The sequence below is a fragment of the Ambystoma mexicanum genome, chromosome 6q (genome assembly GCF_040938575.1).
Source record: "Ambystoma mexicanum isolate Mex_15411 chromosome 6q, UKY_AmexF1_1, whole genome shotgun sequence".
Lineage (NCBI taxonomy): Eukaryota > Metazoa > Chordata > Amphibia > Caudata > Ambystomatidae > Ambystoma > Ambystoma mexicanum.
The window spans coordinates 1,150,889,215-1,150,917,084 of NC_090937.1; the positions used below are offsets into that span (position 1 = coordinate 1,150,889,215).

General features: G+C 46.5%; 1 protein-coding gene across 4 annotated transcripts in view; it reads left to right on the forward strand.

Moving 5' to 3' along the window:
* Positions 1 to 27,870, forward strand: part of ATP8A1 (ATPase phospholipid transporting 8A1) — a 1,730,029-nt gene that overhangs the window by 1,510,964 nt on the left and 191,195 nt on the right. For all 4 annotated transcript variants that reach the window (XM_069631739.1, XM_069631741.1, XM_069631738.1 and 1 more), the window contains one exon: positions 13,207 to 13,263. In XM_069631739.1, coding sequence (XP_069487840.1) covers positions 13,207 to 13,263 — 57 coding nt within the window. The remainder of the gene's footprint in view (positions 1 to 13,206; positions 13,264 to 27,870) is intronic.

Below are 27,870 nucleotides of genomic sequence, written 5' to 3' on the forward strand. Positions count from 1 at the left end.
CAGATATACCGCAGGAGTAGGATACAGATGGTGTCTAGCAAGTCAGGAGGCATGGGGCGACATGATGGCCTAGTTGTTGAGGAGGTCGTGGGGCGCAGGCAGAGGTCAAATGTTTTCTGGTCCTTTCCTTTTCACTGCAGTTGATTTCAAGTCTGCATGTCGCCTGGATTCTGGTGGTGCGCTGTCTGCCGGAGATGCTGAGTTTCTCTGCGAGATAGCTGGGTGACTTGAGGGCGACTATCCTATCGATGTTGCAGAAAGACATGAAGGCGATTTGTGCGTGCAGTGGGTAGATGCGGGCCGGGGTAATGTGGTTGTATCTGCATAGACCCTTGATGAGGCGTGCAGTGGCATGTAGGGTACTTCTCAGGGGCAAAAGGGAGGATGACAGGAGGCCTTCAAGGAGGGCATTGCCCCCATCCAGATGGGATACGAACAGTTTTTGAATGTAGATGCGTCTGGAGGAGCCGACGCAGAAGTGCACTGCTCCCCTTGGCGGCGTAAAAGTTTCAGAAGATATCAAAGATGAGGAATCTGTAGGTGGAACATCTATCAGAAAGAACATTACTGAGAGGTAAGTAGTTTGTTCTTTAATGGGGGGCAACATTCCTATGCCATACATCTTGACATATCTGCACCTTCCATCAGTTAATACTACACGCAAAATATAATTTAACATTCTCTGTATCATCCGTAGGCCTAACCAAAAATGGGGCATTTATATCATAATTAGAATTTCCATCAATTATCCCCATGTCCCTCTTCTTCATTCCAATCTTTACCTCAAGAAGGCCATCTGCTTTCCCACAGATATTCACCAAAATCCATTCCATATTTTCCTTTCAACCCCTCCTTCCTATAAAGGAGGCTGCTTACCTCCAAAACATTCTGTTTTTACTGCATTCAGCGGAGGATCGCTAGAAGGCCTGCTGGTCTGGTCTTCTGATTGAGGTGCCTCTTTAGCTGGGCCAGGGGGGGCATGAAGATGAGGGATCTCCAACACCCCATCTGGGATTGTGAGGGTATTGGAGGTTAGAGGATAGGGCCAGAGTAAGTATAGTCCCCTAGGCCTCCCGAGCTGGGGTGGTGAGGACTCCAGATTTCCCTTCGGAGCGTGGCCAGGGTCGAAGCCTCTGCTCTTGCTTAACAAACTTCCTGCCGTAAACTAAGAATGTGAGGGGTCCAACCACACCCCCCACCCCCTCCCAACAGATTTGACCAGAACCCATGTCTCCCACCTTGGAGTGGGCTAGAGGGATGATGTAGGCTGAGGGCATCTTTTGGACTGCCAGGAATTATTTAAAGGTCATTAAGGTACTACTTGCGGTTTTCTTTGTTGCATGGCCTTACAAAGCATGGGCAAAGCCACAGCGATGGTCAGGCATGCTGAGTCTTTCTCTTTCTTCTCAGAACCCTCTTAGTCCCCTCACGAAAGGAATTTGATGGACGGAAAAAAGGAAAGAGTCCAGCTCAAGGCATTGATGAGGGAAATACTCAGGGAGGAACAGTCAGCTAGGAGGCAATCCAAACAGCTGAGGACGGGCCCCAACCCCATCGTCCCCCTTTTCTTCATCATTTGAGTTTGATGAACCGTTCAAACCCATGGGGAATCTACTGGACTGCAAGGCAGTGTCAAAGGTCCTGACTCAAGTAAAAGCCTGCATGCAATTTAGAGAACCTCATCCTGAGATGGCTGAAGACCTTAGTGTACAGCAATTCGAGGAGATGAAGAGATCTGCCTGTTATCCCCGAGATCATAAGGAAACTTGGAAGTTGAAAGAATGGAGGGGTCCTGAAAATATCTAATTCCCCACTTCACGAACAGGTTACACACTCGCTTTGGAACCGGAGGATAAGCTTCCAGTTTCTCTAGAGAGAGACTCTTTGTTATCTAGCCTAAAAGGGGGACACTCCATGTACACAGAGAATGCAACAGTGAGGGACCCATCAAATCGCAAAGTGAAATGACACTCAAAAAGAGCTTGGCCGGCGCACATCCGACCATGAGATTTTGCATATATGCATCCTTCATAGTGAAATTCCTCCTTGAAGACTTCCAATATCTTTATAATTCATTTGAGGCTGGAGAAGATGCTCTGGTTTTATCAAAACAATGCACCTTCAAACAAACCTTTTAGTGGTGGGCCATCACTATGGGTTCCTCTATTGCAGCAAGAAGGCAGGTGCATGTCTGTGATTGCAAGATGAACAGTGGTCAGAGGTCAGTGGCCTTGTAAATTCCTTGTCTTGTGGCCAAGCTCTTAGGTGACGATCTGGAAAACAGGGTGGATAAAGTTCACAAGCAAGATAGGCACTCAGATACATAGACACCAAGCTCACTCTCGAACCCAGCAGTACCATCCCAGACAATACATTCAGGCCGCAATACTGGGCCTCTGCTGGTCAGGGCAGTCCTGTTTACAAGGGGTAACGCAGACTACTGCCTCCTAAAACCAAGAGGACCTCAGCCCCATCAAAGCCTCACCTGTCCTGACTAGAGCTGCTCTGCCCAAGTCTGGGCAAGAATGACTCGGTTCCACCAGTAATGGGTAAGAGATATCATAGACTGCTGAGCTTTGTCGGGCGATGGCTACCAGATAGAATTCTTGGCAGTTCTCCTATTCCCCAAGATGTGGTGAAACGCTTCACCTTATGAGAGGCACTAAAGTTTCTTAATCTGAAGGGGGCCACCCAGGCTGTCCCACTGCAAGTAGAGGGGAGCGGATGCCACTCTATCATTTTTCTGGTGCCCAAATCCTCAGGGGTTTCAAATTGTTGATCGACTTAATAAGAGTGAATTTTTTTTTTTGGAAACAAACACCATTCAAGATGTAAAATGTGCAACATTTGGATATCTAAAGGGCACTGGCTTTCGTGCCTGAACATGATGGAAGCTTACCTGCACATCCCATGCATCTGACCAACCATCACTTCCTTCGATTGCGCTCGGCCTGGAACCTCTCCTTTGGCTTCAGATCAGCTCCTCTCGTATTCACCAAGAGCATGCCCCTCCACCAAATGGATCTTTTACATGTGGCAGGTTTACAACTCTGTCCATATCTAGACACCTGGCTGAATGAGGGGTCCTCCCAGCACCAAGTGGAGGCATCAATCACATGGGCCCGCTACCTCAGCCAGTCACATTTTCTGCTGATCTCCAGAAGTCCCATCTGGTCCCAGCGCATAAATTACAGTATAGGTGCTGGATTCTGCACTGAGAGGCATTTCTCGCATCCTGGAAGGGGAGAGGGGCATCGAGAGGCCAACAGCCAGCGCCGGCTCCGCCCTCTAAGCCGCTTTGATTTCCCCTCCCACGACTTACTGGTTGGTGAACAGTTGGCAGGATATTACCTCAGATCCCTGGGCCCTGCAGACAATTTGATGGGGCTATTGTCTGCCCTTTTCAAGAAGGCCACTGGACAGACCCCCACAACCCCCAATCCAACCAGGACAGGAACTCCAGGAAGAGCTAAGAGCCCTGTTGTCGAAAGGTGCTGTGGAAGAGGTACCTCCTGGTCAGTGAGGGTAGGGCAAGTATTCCTGGTATTTCCTGGTGCCCAAGAAAGGAGGTCTCTGTCCCATTCTGGACCCCAGAGCCTTAAACATGTTCCTGAGGTACAAATATTCAGGATGGTGACGGTGATAGAAATTCTCCACACTCTCGAATTTCAGGACTGGCTGGTGTCAATAGACCTACAGGATGCTTCTTTCCATGTGCCGATACACCAAAAGCACAGGAAGTTGCTAAGGTTCCTCATAGGGGACATGCACTATCCGTCCAAATTGCTGCCCTTTCGGTTGACCTCAGCTTCAAGGGTCTATGCCAAGCTCATGGCAGTAGTCATGGCTCACCTCATGAGATCCGGGGTCCATGTATTTCCATACCTGGATGATTGGCTGATCCGGGGAAGTCAGCAGGGCAAGTCTTGTCTCATCTGGAGTGCACTTGCCTACTACTGCACAGGCTCGGCTTCTCCCTGAACTTGAAGAAGTCTTATCTGACACCAGTCCAAAAGCTTCAGTTCATCGGAGCAGTTCTAGATACTCAGCTAGGGAAGGCTTTCCCTCCTGAGAAAGAGCCAACAGCATTGCACAGATGGTACATTTGTTTAAGAACCACGCCACTTTACCATCAGCTTCCTTCCTCCGCCTCTTAGGTCTCATGGCCTCCTGTATTTTTCTAGTGCCAGAGGCCAGGCTGCATACGAGATCCCTTCAGCGGCTCCCAAGGGACCAGTGGTCTCAGTTCCTGGGAGTGCTCACGGATCCTCTTCGGGTGTCCAACCAAGTGGTCCTCTACCTCGACTGGTGGGACAACTGCAGCAATCATATGGCGGGGGAACCCTTCTGGCCTTCTTGGCCTCAGACACGAGTGGTCATGGCTGTGTCTCTGAAGGGTTGGTGTGCTCACTGCGAGGACTTGCAGGTAACCAGCCTTTGGTCAGCAACAGAAGCCATATGGCACATCAACAGGTTGTAGTTGCAAGCCATCAGGCTAGCCCTGAGGACCTTTGCCCCATGTCTCAAGGGGAAACATGTCCTCATTTTGACGGACAACACGGTGGCCATGCACTACCTGAACAAACAAGATGGCCTGCACTCTCATTCCCTCTGCACAGAAGCGATGCAGCTGTGGTTCTGATTACTGGAGAATCAGGTCTCTGTCTCTGCAGTTCATCTGGCGGGGAGAACAGTTTGGCGGATGCACTGAACAGGCAGAGCACGGTCTCACAAGCCCTGGAAGAGATCTTCTCTCTCTAGGGTACGCCAGCAATGGATTGCGAAACAGTTTTGCTCGAGGGAATGCCCAATGAACGATGCACTGGGGGACACGTTTTTGGTGGACTGGACTTTCCCTCTCCATTATGCCTCCTCTGCCCCCCCGATTCCTGTAATTCCTTGGGTTCTCAGGAGGTCGAGGAGATATTGAGTGATCATGATCTTGCTCACCACGGACTGGGCGAGGAGAATGTGGTAATCCAATCTCCTGTATCTGTCCATCTGTGCACCTCACTGGTTGCCTCTGCATCCGGAACTACTGACTCAGTCGGAAGGTCGAGTTGGTCACACCAACCCCGGATTCCCTTAACCTACATGCGTGGCTTTGGAAAGGATAAGGTATGATGATTGGGACCTCTCAGAGGAAGTACTTGAGGTGTTGCTGGCTGCACACAGACCGTCTACAAGATCTCTGTACGCATGCAGGTGGAGAGGATTTGAAGCGTGGTAAAAGGAACACAAGATTTACCCCATCTCTTGTCCCACCATTACAGAGATGGAGTACCTTTGTGTCACCACAGTCAAAGGATATTTGGCTGCCTTGTCTGTGTTCAAAAGGTCCCCGGATCAGGGTTCTTTCTTCACTATTCCGGTCATGCCCAATTTCTGAAGGGCCTTCTCAATACGTTTCCGCCAATTCCTTTTATTGTCCCAGATTGGGATCTTAATCTGGTTTTGACTTATTTGATGGTTGCTCCATTCGAGCCATGCACTCTTGTTCCATAAGGCTGATATCCCTTAAAACAGCTTTTTTGGTTGCAATCGCATCAGCCAGGAAGGTTAGTGAGTTGCAGGCGTTGTGCTGGCAACCTCCATATTTACGTTTCTTTCGAGAGAACGTTTCTCTCAAAGTCAGGCCTTGCTTCCTTCTTAAGTTTGTTTCAGAGTTTCAACTCTGTCTATTGATTTGCCTGTCTTTTACCCTCCACCCCATTCCTCAAAAGAGGAAGATCCGTTCCACTATCTTGATCCCAAAAGAGCTTTCGGTTCTTCTGTGGCTCGTACATCTGAGTTCCGGAAAACTGACCAGTTGTTAGTTGCTCATTCTCTATCCCGTAAAGATCTCGCCATAACCAAGCAAACCCTGTCGCTTTTTATGTATATCCGAATATTACCAGTCGGCAGGCAGGGAGCTTTCTCCCGGCATTGGGCCACATTCTTCTTGGAGGTCTCAGCAGATAGGAGTCCCATTAGAGACATATGTTGTGCGGCCACTTGGTCGTCCCTGCATACATTTGCCAAGCATTACACATTAGGCTGTGAATAGAGGACTCCTGCTAGTGTTTTTTGCAACGCTGAACTCTTGTCAACCTGTGTTGTTGTAACGACAGCCCTGCGAGCATTTTGCTCTTGCTGTCATGCCAGAGGCGGACCTTTGTGCGATCACGTGACCCAGTCACGTCACTTCACCAGGAACTTCAAATTCGGCACACAGACACACTTGCAGCGTTAAGCCCTAGTGGAGTCCAGGGCTGATGAAGATGCTGTTTGCTGCTGTTTGGCTGTGACTGTGCCACGCCTCTCGACTGTTCAGGTGCAGAGTTCCAGTCTGCCCCAGCACGCCGATCGTGCTCCTTGTGTCGGGTAAATGACTTTAACTGCTGAGGGCCCGCAAACCTGAAGGAAAACACTCCAGCATCGGCTTATGCTGAATCCGTGGACGGCTCTGAAAGCAGTACCGGGAGAAAAGGTAAGCAAATCTATTGGGCAAGCACTTCACGTCCCCTTAATGTTACCCGCAGCTTTACCTACTGCTCTGCAATTACCGAAGTTGTTCTCTTCAGCACCCCCGTCCCAAGTCACCATCACTCCAATCTCGCTGCATGAAACACAATCCGAGGAGCAAATTGACTTAGCTGTTAGTCAGCTGATAAACAATCTTTGCATGCCTCGGAATGAAATATGTGAAAATGCAATTGATGTTTCATCTGACTTTTCAGCGGTACCTGCAGGGGCCCTGGCAGTAAAAGACCTTCCTTTGCCTTTGTCTGATATATCCCCAGCTCATCCAGAGTTGAATACAGGTTCTCTCCAAGAGTCTGCTACGCCAAATTCAACCCTACAAATCACTGATTCATCCCGTGAAAAAAGACCATTATCATTTTTAGTCAGCGACGAAGAGCTCTTGAAGATCTTGAATGCTGAGGGGGCTCATTTGACTATGCTCCATCCTGCATCCATCGATCCCTCTACAAAAAAATAAGAGTCTAATGCCAAACACTGCCCCAATTTGCGCAGCTTTAGAAAATGAAGTGCAACATCCGATAACCTTGCCTTTGACACTTGAAGAACAAACTGTCACCGGCCCGCAGTGCGCTCATGCGCCCGTATTGCTGAAAGCTCCCCAGAAATCTTTTGTCACATCTGAAGGGAAAAATCTACTGTGGGAACATGAATGTGATTCTACCATTCCCTTTCTAACTCCTTCATTATTGACTGCTACTGAAACATCTGCAAAGCTCCCACGCGGCGGACATGCGACGGAACGTCTCCCTGAGTATATTGACTCGGGCAACGACACTGCTCTTGCTTGTCAAGCACCTGAGGTACATGACACCCGTTCCAAATCCAACTCCGGTTTGCTCTTGTTTGACTCCACGTCCTTAGGTGCTCCTGCCAGTCTTCCCAGTCTGCCCTTTCCTCCAAAACAAGCTCGACTCAAGTTCCATTTTACGAGCACGTCGGCTTCAACGCATAGTCGAGCTTAAATCTAAGGCTAGTGCTCCAGCAGCAATGGCGAATGACAACAAAATTCTGAATGCAAGTACGCCTCATCCAAATCCTATTTACCCACGTGACGAAGCTATTGTCACAACTCACATGAGAAACTTTTCTTTTACAAATTCTCATTTTAATTTGGATAGCTCACATTCTTCGTCGATGGACCCTGTGCCAGGTTTGCCTCCCCTGAGCATCTCCGTTGAAGCACTCTCTCAGATTCATAACAACGTGTTAGCTGCTTCTGCGGTCGCTCTCGCTCCATTTACATAACTGCTGGAATCTTTAAATGGGACATTTTCTGATCAAGGAGTGGCGATCTCAAACTTGGCAACAAAGTTGGATAAACTAGAACGCTTCACTGGCTTCCTACAAGAGCAGATGGAGAAGGATGCCGAAAAATCATTAAGGTGGCAAGACAGGCTGAGCGATTTAGCAGCTCGGCACCACTGTCAAAATGATTCTCTAATTGAAGGACTACTAGAAGCGCTAAAATGGATGTGTAAAACCGCCACCGACGATCAAAGAACTCAATCCAATAAAGCTAATCAAATAAATGGAGGTCTCGCTACAAACATCTCGACCCCATTTGTCGGCCCAGCCAAAGAAAAGCCCTCGGCCTCTCATTCTCTTGCCACCTTAGTTGAATGTGCCGTAGAAGATCAAAGCTGTTTGAGCAATGTTGCTCCCCTCGTACAAATGACCTCTGTTTCATCTCAACCCCCCTCTGTGTCTGCGAAAGTAAACGATCAAGTTATCTCTTCAGCAAATACTTTCAACATTTTTAATGGTTTTGCTAAAACCATTATAACAAGTGACCCCAAAAAAAGCAACATGTGCCAATGTAAGAATCACAAAAGATCAAACTCAACAAAATAAAGCCCAAAAAAATGTTCGTCAGCAGGTGAAAAAATTCTTTCGAAATATAACAACGCCCAAAAAAACAAGTCTTTTTGAACGGAAGTCCAATCAAGCAACCAACCAGAACGCTAATCCTCAAGCGCGTAATGGAAGAAGTGATCATGTCAGCAAATCAGTAAACGGCTCCCAAAAATAACAATGAGTGACTAGCCCACAATATGAGTTAACTTTGCTCTCATGGAACACCCGAGGATTCACTCATTTGTTCAACAACTTCACTGAACCTCTAGAGGACGTATTTGTAATCTGCTTGCAGGAAACCTGGCTTCGTGACCCTCCCACTCGTGATGGGTTCCTCACTTTTATAAACCCAGCCAGAAAAAATGCTAAGGGACACCCCTTTGCAGGCTTAATAAAACTGCTGAAGATCCAAAATTGGTGGAGACTTTTGGCTTCTATTAATCCAAATCCGTTTGTTCAAAGTACTTTGATTGAAATAACGTCGTCAAAACATAAGTCTAACTTGCTTATAATAAACGGATATGTCCGTTATATAATCCTGTTATGATCTGCGCTACGTTGTTCATCGACACTGTAACCAAGCTAATTGATGATACTTTTCTGTAACTGTAGTTGGTTTAAATACGACTCACATTTGAAGACAAATGTACGGCTGTTAGACAATGCAGTTTTATCGAGAGGTCAAGATTAGTATAATGCCCTTTCTCAACGACGCTGTCAGATGGTCAATGGAGCCATAAAAGGTGATCAACCGTCTAGACCAACGTGGCATGGAATACAAAGACATACCACGCTTGATTACATATGGGCCTCAGATAACCTTTTTATAAATCTGGTTTCTCTCAATGTGGTGCAGATGAATTACAGCGACCATGACATGGTACGGCTTGTTTGGTCACAAGAAAGTTGTGACGTGCCTGAAAACTATGCTCCAAACCTGGCAATAAATGCGTCAGGCAACCGGCTTTCAACATCTGGCCCTCTAATCACAACTTTATCTCATAGACTTCATGAATCACAGATTGTGGAATATACACCGCTGCTGGTTGACTTCGCCCTGAAAGAGGTGAACTCGCGAACAGTAGGACACATTCCTAAACATCTATATTGTCACGAACTAGCTACGGCAAAAAAGAATATGAGAAAAGATTTGCGCAAGATCAAGAAACAACGGATCGATCAAGCTGTCAAATTTATGCAAATTAAAATACGGCGACAGCTTTACCGAAACTGGCTGAGATCTCACTTGACTTTAATTGATCAAAATTGTGCAGAAACCATGCTAAACCTTCTAATTTCGAAAAAACATACGCAAAATCAGAACGATATTGAATAAAGGCAACTCAAATTCTATACGTGCCATCTTAAATGAAATAAGCTATGATACATGGTGTAAATACTTCACAACGATCTACGAAAAGCCTAAGGTTTTACTGGTTCTGCCCCCTTTGCCTTCAATCCTTGGTTGGGACATTGCTCCCTCATCACAGGATCTTGAATGTGCCATTGGAAAACTCAAGAATTCGAGAGCCACTGGCCCGGACCAAATTTCGAACTTAATGTTAAAAAAACACAAAGTTCATTGGGCCAAATTTATTCAAGGCTTATTCCTGAAGATCTCGACGAGCAAAGAAATACGTACCTCATGGTCCAAAGCGATAGTGGTTCCTATTTACAAGAAGGGCAATAGAGCTGACCCTGCCAACTACTGGCCTATTGCCCTTCTTGATACAATAGGGAAAATATTTGGTTCCCTCTTACGTCAAAGGTTGGTTCAGTGGGCATGTAACGCCGGAAAATCAGACTGTCGACAAACTGGGTTCACGCCACAAGTAGACGTGGATGTAAATCTTATTTTACTAACCATTTTGAAATTAACAGCCCTGGAGTCCAAGAAAAAAGTTTTCTTTGCCTTCGTTGATTTACGACAGGCATTCGACGCAATCAACCGTCAAAAACTATGGGCCAAATTACGATCATGGAAATTCCCTGAACAGCTCTTGGACCCAATTATCGCCCTACATACCAACACGGCAATTCAGATAAGATTAAATTCTCAAGGCTACCTTACCCCATCAATAGACATATAAAGGGGTAAAGCAGGGCTGTCCACTCGCAGCGGTTCTCTTCAAATTATTTCTTGCTGATCTGCCAAAGTGGTTGGAAGATGTCCACAGCTTTCCGCCAAAGTTAAATGGAACAGAATTGAAATGTCTGATCTATGTTGACGACATCGTCTTAATTGACCAAATACAGATAGTGCTACAGCGTCTTATCCAGAGGCTAAATGAATATCTGACTGTAAATGACCTGTCCTTAAACACTGAAAAAACAAAGATCATGTGTATTGGACATACATCCTCAAAAAAGGATACAAAATTCAGATGGGTCATTGAAAACAAGTGCCTAAATACTGTGAAAACAATTCGCTACTTAGGAGTCTTGATAAATGACTCCCTCTGCGAAGCCGGTTGGTCCGGCGATTTAATAGATAGAACAAACATCCTAAGTTTACAAGGAGCCAAAATCAATAAAGAATATGGAAAATGTTCTATTGCTCCTGTAACCATGTTCTATTTGCAGAAAGTAATACCCACACTCACCTTCGGCGAAGAAGTAGGTTGGAATCTGAATCACACCCTTTGGCATAGTCTCGAAGGAAAGTTTTGGAGACGAGTATTGGGCCTTCCAAATTATATCTCAATTAATGCCCTACGATATGAATTAGCTTTAAATTCATTATACATGACGATAGTCTGGAAATCGCTATCTTTCCTCCGAAAAATATCTCTTGCATCAGAAATTCCTGCGTATCAAAATGACTCTCTACATTCTTCACTTCTAACATCTTGGGTGAACAAATTAAAAGCGATAATGGTTGATGCACATATCAGTGAGGCTGAACTTCTATTTTGTCCCCAACATGCCAAAAAAAAGCTCGAGATTTGGGACTGGATTGCTACATACAACAGTCGCTCATCCCTTAAATCAACTCTGCCCCTTTCTCGAAGCATAGTGAAATTGCATTTTCAACCGAAATATCTTACGAACTGCCCGTCACGCCATCATAGGAGCCAGTTCTTAAGATTCCGCCTAAATGCCCTATGCAATAAAGAAATGCAATGGACTCGGCATCAAAAAGATCTTAGGGACAACAAATGTCGGTTCTGTGACTCTCAGGCGGTTGAGTCCTTAAAACATCTTGTAACCGAATGTCCTATGCTGAGTTCTCAACGTGAACTCCACCTGAGTAAATTCAAGCCCTCTTGTTATGATGTGGACGACTGGTGGGACTTTGTTGTTGCCGGCAGAAACATCAATCTTTCTTGCAGCTTAGTCAATTTTTTAGATATGATTTTGAAGGATGACCTGATTTGAGTAGACCTTCACTATAGTTATGAACCTTGAGATTTTACTTTGGACTTCCTTACGAAAGGATGTAACTCATCTCATGTAGGGAGATAACGTTTTGAAAATTTTGTGATATCCTCTTTTGCTTGCTGCTTTTCTCTCTTTTCTTCTTTTCTTTTTTTCTCCCTTCTACTAGATTGTTCCGAGTTTTTTTCTCTGAGTTGATTAAGTTGGTCTGGAATCCACTATTGACAAAGGATGTTGACTTAATGTAACAAAAGTTTGATATTTCATATTGAACTGTAGTTTTACAATAAAAAAAAATGTTGCACGTGGAGCAGATGCAAGACTTGGTAGAGCAGTTCTGAAAAATCTGCTTGTTTAATGCTTTCTGGCTTCCTCTGTTATTCTAACTGCTTGGGGAGTGTATCAAGATGAGGAATCTGTGGGGGAAAAGCAATCCATTGAAGGAGAAATTACTTATCGTAAAGATCTTTCCATGGATTCTTATCTTCAGATTCCTCATTGCCCCTCCCATCCATCCCCGCTCAGAAAGCTGTGGGTTAACGCTTCTGTCCAAGTGAGGAGACAACTGATAATGGCTCCAAGGTGACTGCTTCTATTCTACTGATCTTTTTCTTTTTTTTTTTTAAACATTTCTATTTTTCTAATCTACTAATTCCGTTGGATCTCCCCATTGGGATGTAGTCAATTTTTACGTTTTCTGCAGGCTGCTTAGCCTCTCTCCCGTCGTTTTCTTCTGCAACGTTTGGCACTAGAGGAAAAAAGGGAGGAACTGAAGCATGGGGCGTAGTGACGTGGTATTCATAGGACGCCTGATGTCGCATCCGGGGCCAACAATCGAGCACCCAACAAGACGACAATCGACAGCCGAGGCGAGGTCCACTAACGCCCCCTGTCGAAAAAGCTTCTGAACAGCAGAGCTGGATGAAGATATTGAATCTGCGGGAGAAGAATCCATGGAAAGATCATTATGGTAAGTAATTTCTCCTTCGCACACGTTTCCGAAGCATTACTGCTTGGATCCCCTTGTGGCCCAAGATGCCTGTTTTGGTAGGGCAGTCCTCCAGATTTTAGGTGGTGTCATTGCTCCCTCCCGCCTCCAAATTTACATACTGCTTTGGGAGTGTATCATAGATGAGGAATCCGTGGGAGGAAAAAATCCATTAGAGCAACAAATAACTTACTTCTCTGTAATGTTCTTTCTGATCGATGTTCCTCCCAGGATTCCTCATCGCCCTACCTACGTGCCCCTTGTGGCGGATAGCTAGTACACCATCAGTTCTACGATGAGGAATCTGTGGGAGGTAAATCCACCAGGAAGAACATCACCGATAGGTAAGTAGTTTGTTCTTCTTTTGTGTCTTACTACTGTGATTTTTGTTTCAACCAGCTCATGTAGAAAAACGTAAATGCAAGAAAGAGGATTAATATGCATTTTATTTTGTTTTACAGTTTGTGGTGATTACTGTATGCTTGAAAGCAGGACTTGAGACTTCTTACTGGACTTTGGTATGAAAAAAAATCTTCCTTTATCCAGAAACTGAGACACACATGGGCTATTGGTTGAAATAAAAGAATCATATATGTATTTGTACTGTATTATCATTTACTATAGCACTTGACCGCACTTGGAGACCAGACTACCAATTGCTTTTCCAAATATTGTTTTTCAAGCATATATTTCATTAACTTTCATAAGATTTTAGCTTGAACATTTTAATTACAATCTCCCTCTTCTGAGAGTATCTGCCAACTGGTAAAGAAAAATCGTAATGTATGCCAGCTTCTGAAAGCTCGTGGCAAAGCAACCATATTCTCTACTTTTGCATGTTGTCTTGTGAAGATACTGGCTCGTTAGATGACCAGAAGTGTCTTTTTCCTCTCCTTTTTTGGGAACTAGCCTTTCATACCACATTCCTCCTTATTGAACCTCAAACTGAGAACACCTCCCCTAAGCCCCCAGTGCACTAACCCTAAACTGACAAGTTTCACACCAAACTGGTCGATTGACTCTCCCTGTGTCCTGTGTGTCAAAGCCAGTAACCTGGCCTTACCTTATCAGCTGGCGATGTGAGGCCTACCATGAAGAAATCTACAGCCAGTCCTTCCCCTGGGGTGTGGACGATGGCAGCATGAAGGACCCAATGGCCCCCTGTGTGCCAAAATGTTTGCATCCAAAGCACTGCTAACTCATGTCATGCCTCTGCAAGTTGCTCGACAAGCTTCTTTATTCTCTTTAAGAAACCTCACGTCCATGAATGAAGGCAGGAAAAACATCACTACGTATGTGGAAAGAGCAGAAAGACCAGCCTTGCAGAATGATGAGTGGCCACAGACACCACCGGGGAAGATGAAGATATTACTGTGCTGCTGATGCACATCCCTATGCTGTGACAGTGAGAGACACGCTGCCTCCATACGTGGCCCAGCGGTAGGGCGCATGAACAACAGAGGAGCTTGCGCAACAGTCCAAAGAGACCACCGGGGACAGAAGGGGGAGAAGGATCCACCCTCCCTAAACAAACTTACTGGGAGTCCCCATGACTACGGGTCCTGGCTTGGCTCCCTTTTTATGACTTTTTGATGCACATGCATGCCCCGGTTCAGGAAGTCCAGGCTAGATTTGCCAGGCTAGAGAAAGGGGGGTATAAGCAGTGGACAGGAAGCTGAATGTTTTTTCTTCAGGTGGATCAGAAGTGGAAGTGGAGGACAACCAAGAGGCCAGCAGGAGGAAGGAAGGATCTGTGGACTCTGGCAGCGAATTGTGGAGCAGGTGATGTATTTGCTAAGGAATGAAAGTGGTTCTGCACTGTGAGTGTTGGTGATTGTGTGGCGAGTGGGTAGACAAGATGAAGTAAGGCGTGTTTGTGAAACGAATGTGACTGGGTTAAAGGAGGCTGTTTGAGGAGTGGTTTGAAGCGAGCAGTGGAAGGGTGAAGGTATCAGAGGCTTGATGGTAGGAATAGGTAGTGTGGAGGAGGACGCAGTAGGACTAGTACGGAGAAAGCAGTGGTATTGTGGAGAATGGAATAGTAGAGTAGTGGAAAGAGGAGTTGCATCAAAAGGTGGAGGCAATACGTTGGAGGAGTAAGAATATCGAAAGAACAGAAGAGTGGCGGCAGAGTGAGAAGGAAGTGGTGAGTAGAGAAGGGAAAGATAAGAGTGGACGTGTTAGAAAAAGCCTGAATTATACTGATTGTAAGGCATTATCCCAAACCCCATTAGATCACTAACAAATGTATAGAGCAGGGAAAGTTAGAAAGTCCTTGAGGGAGTTTAAATTGCCAACCTTTGGGTCATCCCCGTTGGCACAAGTCAGTTTCAGACAGTAAGGTTGAACCTTCAATAGCACTAACCAGGGTTACTGATGCCTGTGTGTTAGGGAGGAGTTTTAATCTTAGACTGAAGAGCAAGGGGCGGCCATGGGTCCCACAAACATTGGAATTAAAAAACAAAAACCTTGAACCGCCTCTGAGACTGATTCTTTAGAGATCATGCTACATCTTCTTTCCACTGCAGCAACAATAGCAATTTGAGATGTTTGTATGGAAAATGTCAGTGTTCTTGTTGCGCAGCATGTTTATTCAGCTGCGTGTTTTCACTGTCATGTGTTTTAGTGTGGTGTGCACACATCTTCATATTCACGCTAAACAACGAAAAATACATATCATTTGAAACAGACAAATCATAATAGCAGTAAGCCAAAGCATGGATTGAAGATCAGTTACAAATATGGATTGAGTTGAATTTACAATAAAGGAAATCCCAGTTGGCACCTGGCCAGGGACTGAGGAGAAAAACCTGTTCTAACAAAAATGTTTTATTGTGCTCTACATAATAAGGGAGGAGCAAAAGTAAAAACTAAAGTCACAAGTTCGCTTTTAGCACTGTGAATACAAGAACAATACAGGAAATGTACACAAAGCTCTCAGTCTCTGGTAAGGTCGTCACTGTTGGGACTGATTTTCTATACTCTGGTCTGGTGGACAGATGTATAGAAGGCCAACCAATATTGTGACAGGAACAACTCGGGGAAAATGTAGCCAAACCAGTTTAGATAGCAGTGACAGGTAGTCTAGGCTAGTTCTACAGAGATTGTGAGCTTGTAAGGGTTCCCCAATGAGGTTACACTTAAACAGGATGTATACAAATACAGTTATTTATTTATGGCCAAAACGCACTATAGAAAGAGGACTACTAGCAGGTAGACTTAGCACACAACACTATCAAACTGAATACATATATACTTTCACTTTGTTATAGGGCATAATACACATCAGAAAATCCTGCAAAGGAAAGGTTAGACAAGTAGTATGCACTTATGGTCCATGTTAGGGAGAATTCTCTGTTTAGGCTGAATTTCCTAACCTAGTGAGTCCCCCAGCAGCTTTGCTGGATTTTTGGGGTTTATTTTTTTCTCCTGCCAAGAGTGAGACTCTTTTACCCTCACTCTTGGGCATGATTTGAGTGTGTTTCTTTGAATCTAGATGTGTTTAATGGGCTATGGGGTCTTTTACCCCATAGGGCTTCATGTGTTTTTGTGATGTGTGTTACACAGCACCCTCAGTGCAGTAACACAGGGGTGGCATAGTGACCCCCCAGTATAGACTCCATACCCTGGGACTGACTACTGTCTCCCAGGGCATGTAAAGTCACCATTGACTTTACTAGTCTTAAATTCTGAACAGAACCAGTACAAACCATCATATTGTGGACGTACTGTCTGGGGCAATTCAAATGCCCCGGGGTCTGTTAGTCGAGGGGGCACGTCTCCGTCCCCCCTGATCGAGTTTTGGCTAGTGGCAGTGGATACTAATTTTTATATTCAACCGCGAATATTTCTCTATGGGATTTTCCCATTGTTCGAAGCTACTATCTTTATTTATTTAATTACGATAGCCTCGAACATACCGCCGCTTTATTTAATTAATATTAATTCTCCGGTTGGTATTTTTTGCCAAAACTCGGTTCTAAAATGGCGTTTGTGTTCTCTTCTGTGACTCCAACCCAAGTCGAGCCCTTTGTTCCACTTTTTGGCTGGCTTCTCCACAGAAGCCCTCCAAAGTGGTGCCACTCTGTCTGGGGTACTTAGGAGGGGTGGAGGGGGATTTAGGCACCCTGGACTGAGTTGCCTAGGCAACTCAAGTCGCACTCCGTCCTGATTGGCCCAAGTGGTGAGCCATCTGGCTCACCACTTAGCATGTTTGAGTGACAGCTAGGCTGAGTGAATGGGGGTTTTCTGCATAAAAGCAGGGCTTTGGGGACTGGAACTTCAGAAGTCGCCACAGGACCTAAGAATCCGACGAGGGAGAAGCTGAGCCGACCTGCCACGACGACACCACCGATGGAGCCCTGCTGGACCGTCTCACCACTTTTCCCAACAACAGAGGAGATCTCCCACCGGAGAGTCTTCTTCCTTTGACTGGTGGGGATAACCAGTTTCACCGTCTTTTCGCCTTCCCGACATATCTCGTGGCCGCCTTGCCTGTGCCAAGCACCCCGGCAACCGGGATACCACGTTTTACCACGACAGCGAATTAAAGGGTACTAACTTTAACCGGAAAACTCCGCGGCTGGTTTCTTCCCTGGCAGTGCAACGACCTTCATCTTTCCTCCAAGTCGAGATCTTCTCTTCCCCTGGACGACGACGCGACTTGCACCCACTGCCAGGAACAACTGCCACGGCTGGAGGATCCTTCCCACTTAAGGTACCGTGTCCCGCCTGGATTCCCTTGCCACCGACTGTACGGGGTAGATTTAGCCCCCGGCTTTCGAATCTGGGTTAGCCTGGGACACCCTGGCTAAACTTTTCTGAGCCTCTCTAAACTCTTTCTGAACTCTCTGCAAGACTTTCTAAGCCTAGTGTATCTGTGTGATCTTGGGCGCATTTGTGCTCTGCTCTCTCTAAGGGCCCAGCCTTTGGACTTTGGCTCACCAGTGACTTTTGCTCTTCTGCCTTGCTAACAGTGTTCCTAATCTTAGAGTGGTGTACCTTTCCATATTGTCTTTTTCCCTCCCTTTTTCACAAACTTATTGGATTGCCATCTAGTTAAGCGTTCACCTCTGTATGAAAATAAGTGGTGTTTTACTAAGACTTATCTGATAAGGAAAAAGGGGTGTATATATTACCATAGAAACTGTGTTTAGATTATTTTACAATAAGAGTGCTGGAGTGTTTCAAACAGTGTGTTTTTAAATAAATAATTATATACTTTGATACCAAAGCTCTGGTCAGTGTTTGCTTGTATTATTGTGTCCGAGTGCCTATTGTGTTTACTTTGCATACTGCCTAACTCCTCTTGAGGGAAGTCTGACTGCTCAGCCACAGCTACCAGGTTAATCTGGGTTGTACAGACTGCTACCAAATGGGTTTACTGCTAACACCTGTAGTCCTAAATCTTTTGCAGTGTTCCCTAAGGGAACTGCACAGGTTTCTGCCTAACAGTCCACAGAGATGATCCCTAACAAAAATTGTTCATCCCTAAGTTGCCTGGGTCCTTTTGCCCAATAGTTCAGGTTACAGTTAAACAGAAGTTAGGATGCAGGACAAAATGCAGGTAGAGTCTCTGGGGTCCAGTGAAGGGTTCTTAGGGCTAGGGTTCAAGTTAGACTAATGTCCAAAAGTTACCCCAACAGTGAGATGTCTTGCGCAAGCATGCAATGGCCAAGACAATATAGTTATAAATAGTTATAAATAAGTTTTATTTTAAGCCCATTGACTAATGTGATTATAGGGGTAGGTATAGGGGTAGGTTAGAAGCTCTGTAATGTACCCCCCTTACTCCGATTCTTTCCCAGACTTGGCAGAAAAAAGGAAGAGTGTCCGACGTTGCTTTTCCTGCAGAAAATCACAGTCCTCGATGCACATGGATTGCAGGTTCGAGATTATATCTGGTTGGTGTCTTTTACTGTTGCAAGGTCTCTCGATTGAATAATGCAGCAAAACTTGATGCTGCAACCCTCTCAGGATCGGGTGATCTATTTTGGCCGGTGGTCACCTCAGCAGGGCGACGCAAAAGGATTAAGGAGCTGCGGCCGGTCTTCTATCCTATCTCAGGTCCCCTTGATGCTAGGATGCCGACATTCTGCAGCGGAGTATCCCCCAAGTTTCAGGCTGAAACTCTGTAAAGAGACGCCAGCAGCACGGTAACCCAACAATGAAGCTGGTACTTCTGAAGGCTTCCATTGGCAGGGAACCAAGCAGATGTCGGGAATGGATGATCCCTCCACTCCAAGGGTCGTAGCTCCTTCGCAGGATTACTAAAGATCATGAGCAAGACAGGGCTCCTCCAGGACAGCAGCAGAAGTTTATTGCCAGGCCTCCTTCAGCCAGGTCTCGGGTTTCTTTGCGAGTCTCACAGCTGGATAGGATACTTGGCTCCTTCAGGTTTCTCCAGGATCCCTGAAGAATGGGTGCAGGAGTCCTTTTCTTATCCTAAAAGCCAGGCAAGAGCTGCTGCCCTCACTAGCCAGTAGCAGGATTAGCCCACCCGCACCCCACGCAGTGGTCCAATCAGGACCACTGGCAGGAACATTCATGCATACCACTCGGACACACCGAAACCAATTTGTGGATTGGGGTCAGACAGACCCAGCCCACATCCTGCCAGCAAACGCACACAGCCTTCCAGTAGGCCGCCAAAAGCTCTGGCTTTCGCGGATATTGGAAGTCCTTATAATGATTTTCCTGGCCTCTCTGGCCAGCAAGAAGGCTAAAGAACAAGAGTGCAAAAGGATGAGCCAGGATCCGCTGCCGGCAAAGATCTTCATCCACCACGGATCATACATTGAAGTTTCAAGAAGGCCCGGACTTGGCCATACTTTGTGACTTTTTGACCATGTCTGAGGAGAAGGGCAAGAGCCTCTTCAAACTCAGCGTGAAGTGTGGATTAAGGAACGTATTTGTAGATGATTGACATCATAGATGATTTTATTGCCTGCATCCAGACCTCTATGAGGAAGTATGCGAGATGTGCCGTGGTTTCTCAAAGAAAACCAAGAAAGATCGCTACAGCAGGCTGACCGCATGGCTCAAATCTTGCAAGGCCCCTGACTCGGCCTCTGGGGCCAGGTTATGCCTCACACAGGACTGGCTGGTCTGAGGAGCAAACTCCCTCTGGGAGGAGCTCAAGATCCTTTGAGGATACCCTGCCTGCGGGGGTCCAAGAGAAGGGCAAGCTCTGCGATGCTGGTTCCGCTGGGCTTGCCGCTGATGCAGGCCTCAAGTTGGGCAGATCGCCATCGCCATCAGTCTCCACGGTGAGCCTGCTGACAAAGGGGGCCTCTTCTAAGAGAAAGTCCCTTACCCCATCCAAACCCTGTTTATCCACGGACAAACCGATGAGGGAGAAGTCAGGGCAGGGCCCTTCAAAACTAACTGGACAAGGGCTTCGACGACCACATCGTCGACAACCTCCACCATGACAGCATTGAACGAGAGTGGGTCTGTGAAGGTTGTGCTTATGACGGCCACCCCACGTGCGTCCTTACCCCCGAGGCGTGATCGGCCCAGAAGGCCCTGGAGAAGGAAAGTGAGGAGGACAAAGCCCCCGAGATGAAACCTCCTCGGGATGTCGACCCACGTACTGCTCTAGAAAAACCAGTGCAGATTTATTCAAGCTCTGACGACAACAATGATTTGCCTGATGATTACTATACAGAACATGAAGGAGGAGAATCTGAGGGCTGTGAGCCTACGCACCCTGCATGCAAAAGGAGGCACGTCAGTCCGTACCCTACACCACTGGCTCCTTTCACCCTTCAACTAAGGAATGTGTCGCTGGATATTCTGACGACTCTTCACACACTGGTCAAAGAGATACTGTAGAGGATGCCCTCTACACCGGGGCTTGCACCACCACAGAACCCTCAGGAGCCTCCAAGGTTGAGCCCTCCTTGCCAGAAGAGAAAGTCTGGGGGGGGGGCAGGTTCTCAGCATCACCCCGACTCCTCCGTTGCGGCCTGACTCCACCCGGAGCTCCGGCTCCTCCCACGAACACAGGCACAGACACAGCTACTACAGCTACAGGCACCGATGAAGAAGACCCATCTTGTCCACCCACTTGTCTCATCCCCCTTACCCTCTCTACTTCTTTGAACTCTGGCTCTCCTACAGCCACCCCGTCCCACCCTCTTTCTCTTCCTTTCCTCTTCTCCCCTGACGAGGTTTCTAGGCAAGTCCGATCCATGAAAGTCTTGTCAAAACAGGTTCATCCCTGTTCTTCCAAAACCAGCAAGGACCACATTGAAACCCTCGCTCCTGCCCTGGCTGAATTCTGTAACCTCTCCTTCACCTCTGGAGCGACAGGGAATGTTCATGAGAATGTGAATCCATGCCAGACCCATGCTGGATAACAAGAGTTACAGGTAAGTAACTTAAACCTTCCCCCACATCCAATATAGGCTACCGGCTAGCCTCAATCTGGTCTGCTCACTTAGGGATGTTAGGCACCACCCGCTCCTGGCCCCAGGTCAGTAAGACTCCCAAGTGCTGTATCCCAAGTACTCTGATCCTTCTTCACCTCAGGCCCCACTGCATCTGGCTTTCACCTTCTGACTCCTCCTTAATCTTGTAACCTTCTTGGCTAGGCCAATGCTTCCTCCACCTCTGGCCCCAGTGGTTCTGTAATGTACTTCCTTTATTCCTCCTATATCTCTTCACCTTCTTAGTTTAGGTTCTCCTGGACCTCTGTCTCGCCCCTTTGCTCTCCCTCACCTCTTTCATACAGTAATATCTCATCTCCTTCAGATGGTTTTTGTCCACCCTTAACGGATCCCTTCTTCCTCCAGCATCTCCCTTTAACTGTGTGTGCCTTGCTCTTCCTCCTGATTGTTTCCTTCTCTTTTCCTTCCTCCTCCCAACTTCTCTTCTTCCTGCTCCTACCTTCCTTGAGCTTGTTCCTCTGCCTGCTCCTTCCTCATTTCTGCTCTTCCACACTCTGTCCAACTGCTTCCAAACTCTCACACCAGCCAAAACGTGGCTCCCTTTTATATTATCTTTGAGCAGTTGATCTCACTAAGGGGTTGAGCAGGTGCACTTGCAGGGATTCATTGTTCAGTATGTGTGATTGGTTTGTTATTGGGCCCTACCCTGGTGCAGCTATGAGATCTCTCATTCATCCTAACCGAATGCATAAATATCTCAGCCACAATCTTGTAATCAGCTGGCCCTGTCATGGTGCCATACCCGATTCTGAAATTGTCTCTTTGCTTTCTGGTGTGTCTCTTCTACCCCACTACTGTTAGCAAGTTAGACCCTGGTCTGTGCATCCACAGTTCTGGGTTAAGCATTGGTTTGCTGTTTGTTCCTCCGACCTCAAGAATGCACCATTTGATTTTCTGATGTTGCGGTAGCTGGCCACGATTGCCGTATGAGTGAAAAGTAAACTGCATTTCTAATGGATTCCTTCCTCCTACATATTCTCTATGCGCCCTGCACTGGGCATAACGTTTGGGGCCAGTATATTTCAAGGCACCACAACCCTCTTTTTCTGCACACTGCTAGCTTCAGGAACCCCAATTTGTTAGAAGTTTAGTTGGTTTTGCTACATGCCGAATCCCGTTTCCAACACCCTCAATTTTTGTCTCTAATGTTTCGGGGAGGAACACGACACTGAGAACTGCTCGCCGTGTCATTTGATGTACTTCAGCTGCTGGATGCACAGCGATTTACTTTTTTCCATTGGAAAAAGACTTCAAATCCCCTTTAGAAATTACCTCATCCAAAGCGACATACTGAAGAATGTTCCTTACTCCTAAGAGGTAAAAAGAAGCACTGCAAGAGGTCCCACACACCCTGCATTTCCTCTAGGTATCACTCCCTTTCTTTAAAGAAGGGGGATCTACCTCACCAGGTCCTCCTCTGATGATTTGGCACCACAAGTACCATTCCCAACCATTCCTCCACCTCCCGCAGGAATGGCAGACATTTTGGCTTAAGATTCCTTGACATATTTGCCAAGGTCTGCACACCGTCTGCTTTAGCCCCAGCACTGTCCGGATATATCGCGCTTGGTCGGGCTGGCAGAAGCTGGCAAGTTACAAAGACCATAAGCCTTCGGGCTGGGTCAAAGTTCCCCCCAGATGAAGATCCATCGCTACGCCGAACCACTATGTCTACCGTCATCAGTAATTCAGCTCCCACTCCCTCATACACAGGTCCAGCGCATCGAGGCCCATTGAGGATGTGCTCTGCTCCCTTTGGGAGGGTTCGTGGCAAAGGTGAGGAGGATGATCCCATCCTCTTTCGGCTTTAACCTTATACCTTGGGGAAGTCGTCATTTCTCTGTGGAGATTGGGAAGATGGTGATTTGATGGACGGTGTATCAATATTGCAAGAGGCTAGGGGGCCAGACACATCTCTGGAGTTGGACATGATACCTACACCAACTCCAGAGAAACCTCAGGCTTCCTTCCAATGCTGAATTGCAAAGACTGTGTCGACCATAGGGTTGTCGACCCTTTCCAGACCAACGGCCCAATTCGAATTTACAGGCATTCTGGATGATGGTCCGCAGACGGAGAATTTCCTTTACTTTAACCCAACAGTGGAGGCCCAGTATTGGATTTGTGGGCAAAGCCAGCTTCAGTCCCAACTGTGGAGCGGAACCTAGCAAAGAAGCTGGCACCCTCTGATCCAGCATTCCTACGGCGAACCTGAAGACATCCTGTTTTGCCTCTTTACCTCCTGCCAGACAAGAGTAAGAGGCTGGATGCCTGGGGTAGAGCTTTAAATGCCTCCTGTGCACTGGAAAAATTCTCTTTTGCATCTGGCAACAGTCTCAATTTTGTCTTGGTGCCAGGAAAGGGATCCGGGTCAGCATATTTGTCCACATCCTATGAAGTAGATCTTCTGCTTTCCATGGTCCAGACAGGCTTGCAGATTGGCACTGTGAAGGGGTACTGTGCCCCCAATTTCAGTATCAAGAGGACCCCTAAGCAAGGCACAATCCCCACAGTAATGCAGTTTTTTGGGGTTTGTAAAATGAGTGTCCTCCATGGCAGTTTGTTGATCCACGGTATGACTTGAATTAAGTGATGACATTTCTTATGGACGCTCGGTTTGAGCCCCTGTATTCTTTTTCTTTACGGTTGCTCACTCTTAATGATTTTCTTGGTGGCCATCAATTCTTCAAGATGAGTGAGTAACCTCCAGGCGTTGTCAGTTAAACACCCTATTTGGTTTCTTCCTAAGAAAAGATGGCTTTGAGAGTGAGGCCATCCTTTCATCCTTCTGAAGGTGGCCTTGGATTTCCATCTCACTCAAAATCTCCGTCTTCCTGTTCTTTCCAAGGCTCAAGAATGTTTCCATTGACTGGACCTTTTGCGGGTGCTCAGCAATTACATCTTTTTGACAACAGAGGCCGGTAAACATGACCAGATGTTCATTGCTTATGCTGGTGCCCGTGCTGGCCGGGCTGTGACTAAACAGGCCATGTCAAGGTGGATCATCCTATGCATCGTGGAATGCTATGATCTGGCTGGTAAGAGCGTATGTAAAAGTCTCAGAACTCATTCCACCAAAAGACTGACTGCCACCTCTGCTCTACAACGTCGACTCCCTGGTTTGGATATTTCCTAGGTGGCAACGTGGACGTCTTGGTGCTCGTTCGCAGAGATTTACTGCTTGGATTCTCTGTCTAGTCAGGACGCTCATTTTGGGTGGGCAGTGCTTCTCAGTTTTCTTGTTTGTGTCATCCTTGTTTTTACTGCCTCCTCTATTTCATTGTACTGCTTTGGGAGTTCATCAAAGATGAGGAATCCGTGGGAGGGAGTCCTCCTTTAGAAGAACACATTAATTACCTCTCTGTAATGTTCTTTCTGATAGATATTCCTTAGGTTGTGCTTAAACAGAATCTGATCTGTCCAGATGGATCATGCTCTGCATCTCAGAAGAGGATGATACATCTGGGCATGTACGATCTGGCTGAGAAAGGCTCAGTCCACTCAGGCCTGGCTGACACCTCTGTCTTGCAGTTGGAGGGTCCCACTTTGGACACCTGTCAAGCGACCATATGGGCTTCACTACACACATTTGCCAAACATTACTGACATTACTGACCAAACATTACATTACAATGAGAAAATTTCTAGTCTAGTCCCCAGTCAAGTAAATCAATTTCTGGGGGCTCTAATCTGGACAAAGGACGGCCTCGTTTTCCCATCCAACTAGAGGGTTCAGAACATGCTTTTTGAGATCTCTCAATATGTAGCCAGTCAGGAGGTGACAGTACGCAAGGCCATGCGCTTGCTACGTATGATGGCGTTATGCATATACTTGGTTCCCCACTCGCGCATGCGTCCCACGCAAGAGTGGATCAACAGCCAGTAGTGTCAGGCCAGCAGACAATGGGAAGATCTGGTAGTTGTCTCGCCAGCCCTCGTTCTCTCTCTGCAGTGGTGGTCGAGAGAAGACCTCTTGAAGGGGAAGTCCTTCACCACCCCTGCAGTGGAAGCCACTCTCACGACAGACGCATCTCTCACGGGGTGGGGGGGCTCACCTGCTTCAGCAGACAGCGCATGGAGTGTGGTCCCCACAATTAGCACTCAACCATAGACATCTGCTAGAGCTATTAGCGGTGTTCAAGGCACTGAAAGCCTTTCAGACGCAACTACAAGGGAAGACCGTTCTGGTTCTGACAGACAGCACCACAGCCATGTATTACCTAAACAAACAAAGGGGCGACACTCCAAGGGCTATTAAAGGTGGATGTGGGCTCTCAAACACAAGATGTTGCTGTTGTCCCAACACGTTCCAGGGGAACGCAATCTTCTGGCAGACGTGCTCAGCAGAGATTTCCCACTGCCCGTAGAATACGAATGGCACCTGCACAAAGACATTGTCTCCAACGTCTTTGCAGAATTGATGCTTCACACAGATCGACCTGTTCGCAAATCAGGAGAACACCCAGTGCCAAGACTGCACCTCCAGGTACCACCAGAACCGCTCCAAGGGGAACGGACTCTAAATAACATGGTCAGGGAAATTTGTTTACGCTTTTCCCCAGAATCCCCTACTCAACAATATAGTGCACAAGATGCACCAGGAACCAGTCACTATATTGGTAGCCCCCATGTGGGCCTGTTAACCCTGGTTCTAGGGGCGTAGGAGACCCTTAAAATCTGGCGGGGACAGGGGACACCTTGAGACTTTGCTTTTTTAAATTTATTGATTGTGTTTTAGTCAAAGAATTCGACTTTCCCAAAATTAAAATAGCAGTACGTATTCAATCACATATGTCATCACTGTATAAAACAAGAGAAAAGAAGAACATTAAGAAAAAGAAAAGCAGTTCAGAGTACAAAATCCTTCAATTTGGCTTCTCACTTCAGAGGCCAAAAGGCTTTCACGGCCTGAGCATAGCTCGTACCAAAAAGATTGGGTGTCCACCCACCATTCCTGGCTTGTCCTGTGTTCTGGTCTTTCCTGCACCCCTCTCTCCCCTGCACACACTGGTCACCCCGTGCTGCAAACCATCCCTATCTTTCATCTGCACTCTGTTCTTGTTCCCATCTCTCCCCTCCCTTTGCTTCTCTTTTTTCTGTCCCCTGCACCCTTTCTACCCTTTTTTCACTTTGCAGTCCCACTGTCTGATGGAACTGGGGAGAGCACGCTAAATCCTTGGTCATACAGTTAGACAGGCTTTGCGTGTCTTCTCTTTCTTACACCTAGAGATTTCCAGACTGACTTGGGCATAGCTTTCAGTGGAATGGTAGCCTACGCGCAGTTAGATTGTTAGGCTACTGGTGATGTCTTCTTGATGGGGAGGGCCTTAATTATGATGTAGAACATTGTGTAGAGAAGGTGAGTTGGGAGTGAAAGCCTGTGAAAAATTACCAGTGTGGCGGCACTATGAGTGTGATTGTATTGAGAAGAGCGTGCAATTATGCAAGCTGCCACATAAAGTCCTTTTAAAGAGGGTAGAGAGGAGCCGAGAGGAATGTGTTGCCTTATTCTATGGGCTAGATGCTGAGAATCTTGCTGTCAGGATCTCCTGTGGGTCTTGCGCAGAGGTAGCACAAACGTCTACCTCCCTGTAAGGTCTTGGTACCTGCACTTTAATTATAAACAGGGAACCGTCCGCAACCTGCCCATGAAAGAGGGTTAGGGTTCACTGGATTGCTATTGCTGAAAGAATTGAGGCATAGGAACGTGACACAGGACAGGAAAGCACGTTAATTATAAACAGGCAGAAGCGTTGGCAGAATAAGAGTCATCCAAATGGGCTCTGCAAGCAATACCCATGATTAGGCCTTTCGTGATTCAATGCACCTGCATAGTGGGCTAGAAGCTGAGAAGGGCTGCACGGTTGCAAAAGTAATTGACTTAATGGAAATTTATGAACAACAAAAATTAGATTAAAGTTCACCTGAGTCACCAAGCGACTCACCAAGCAGAAGAAGTTGGTTTAGAACGGTAACAAACTGCTGTTGCCCATCAATGCTGACCCTTATCTGACCACAGAGGGCGAAATAATACCCCACTCGGAGAGAAGGCACGGGTGGTTGCTGCTCATACTGGCCATGTCATGGACACTGTCTCCCTTGTTAGTTTTAGCACTGTAGTACTACTGATTGTTGCTGGACATAAGTGTAACACTCAAAGTGCACAGCATTTCCTTTATTGTATCACATTGGGCACGCTATCCATGTATGTAAGTGGTATTCCATGCTGAATGCACTGCTTTATTGATAACTTTAGAGTTACTTAAAATGTGTCCCAAAAAGATTAACTGTAGTACCATGACATTTGTTGGGACACAAATGTGTGGTTCAAGAATATTTTTCTTAAATATATTTGATGTATTAGACACATTGCATGAAGGTAAGTAACTTAAAGGTTATCAACAAAGTGGTGCATTCAACCAGAAATGTCTATTTACGTCCTTAACTTTGTGATCACTACGCATTTTTTACTGTGCATCACCAAAATGCAGACGTTTTTGTTTTACCCCATTTCACTGCATATATATATACGTAGGAGAGCCTGTACAGCCTTTCCCCCCATATCCGCTCACATTTATTAACTTTAGCCCCCCTCCATATATTTATTATATATATATATATATATGTGTGTGCAGTGAAATGGGGCTGTGGAAATTCAACATTTTGGGGTGC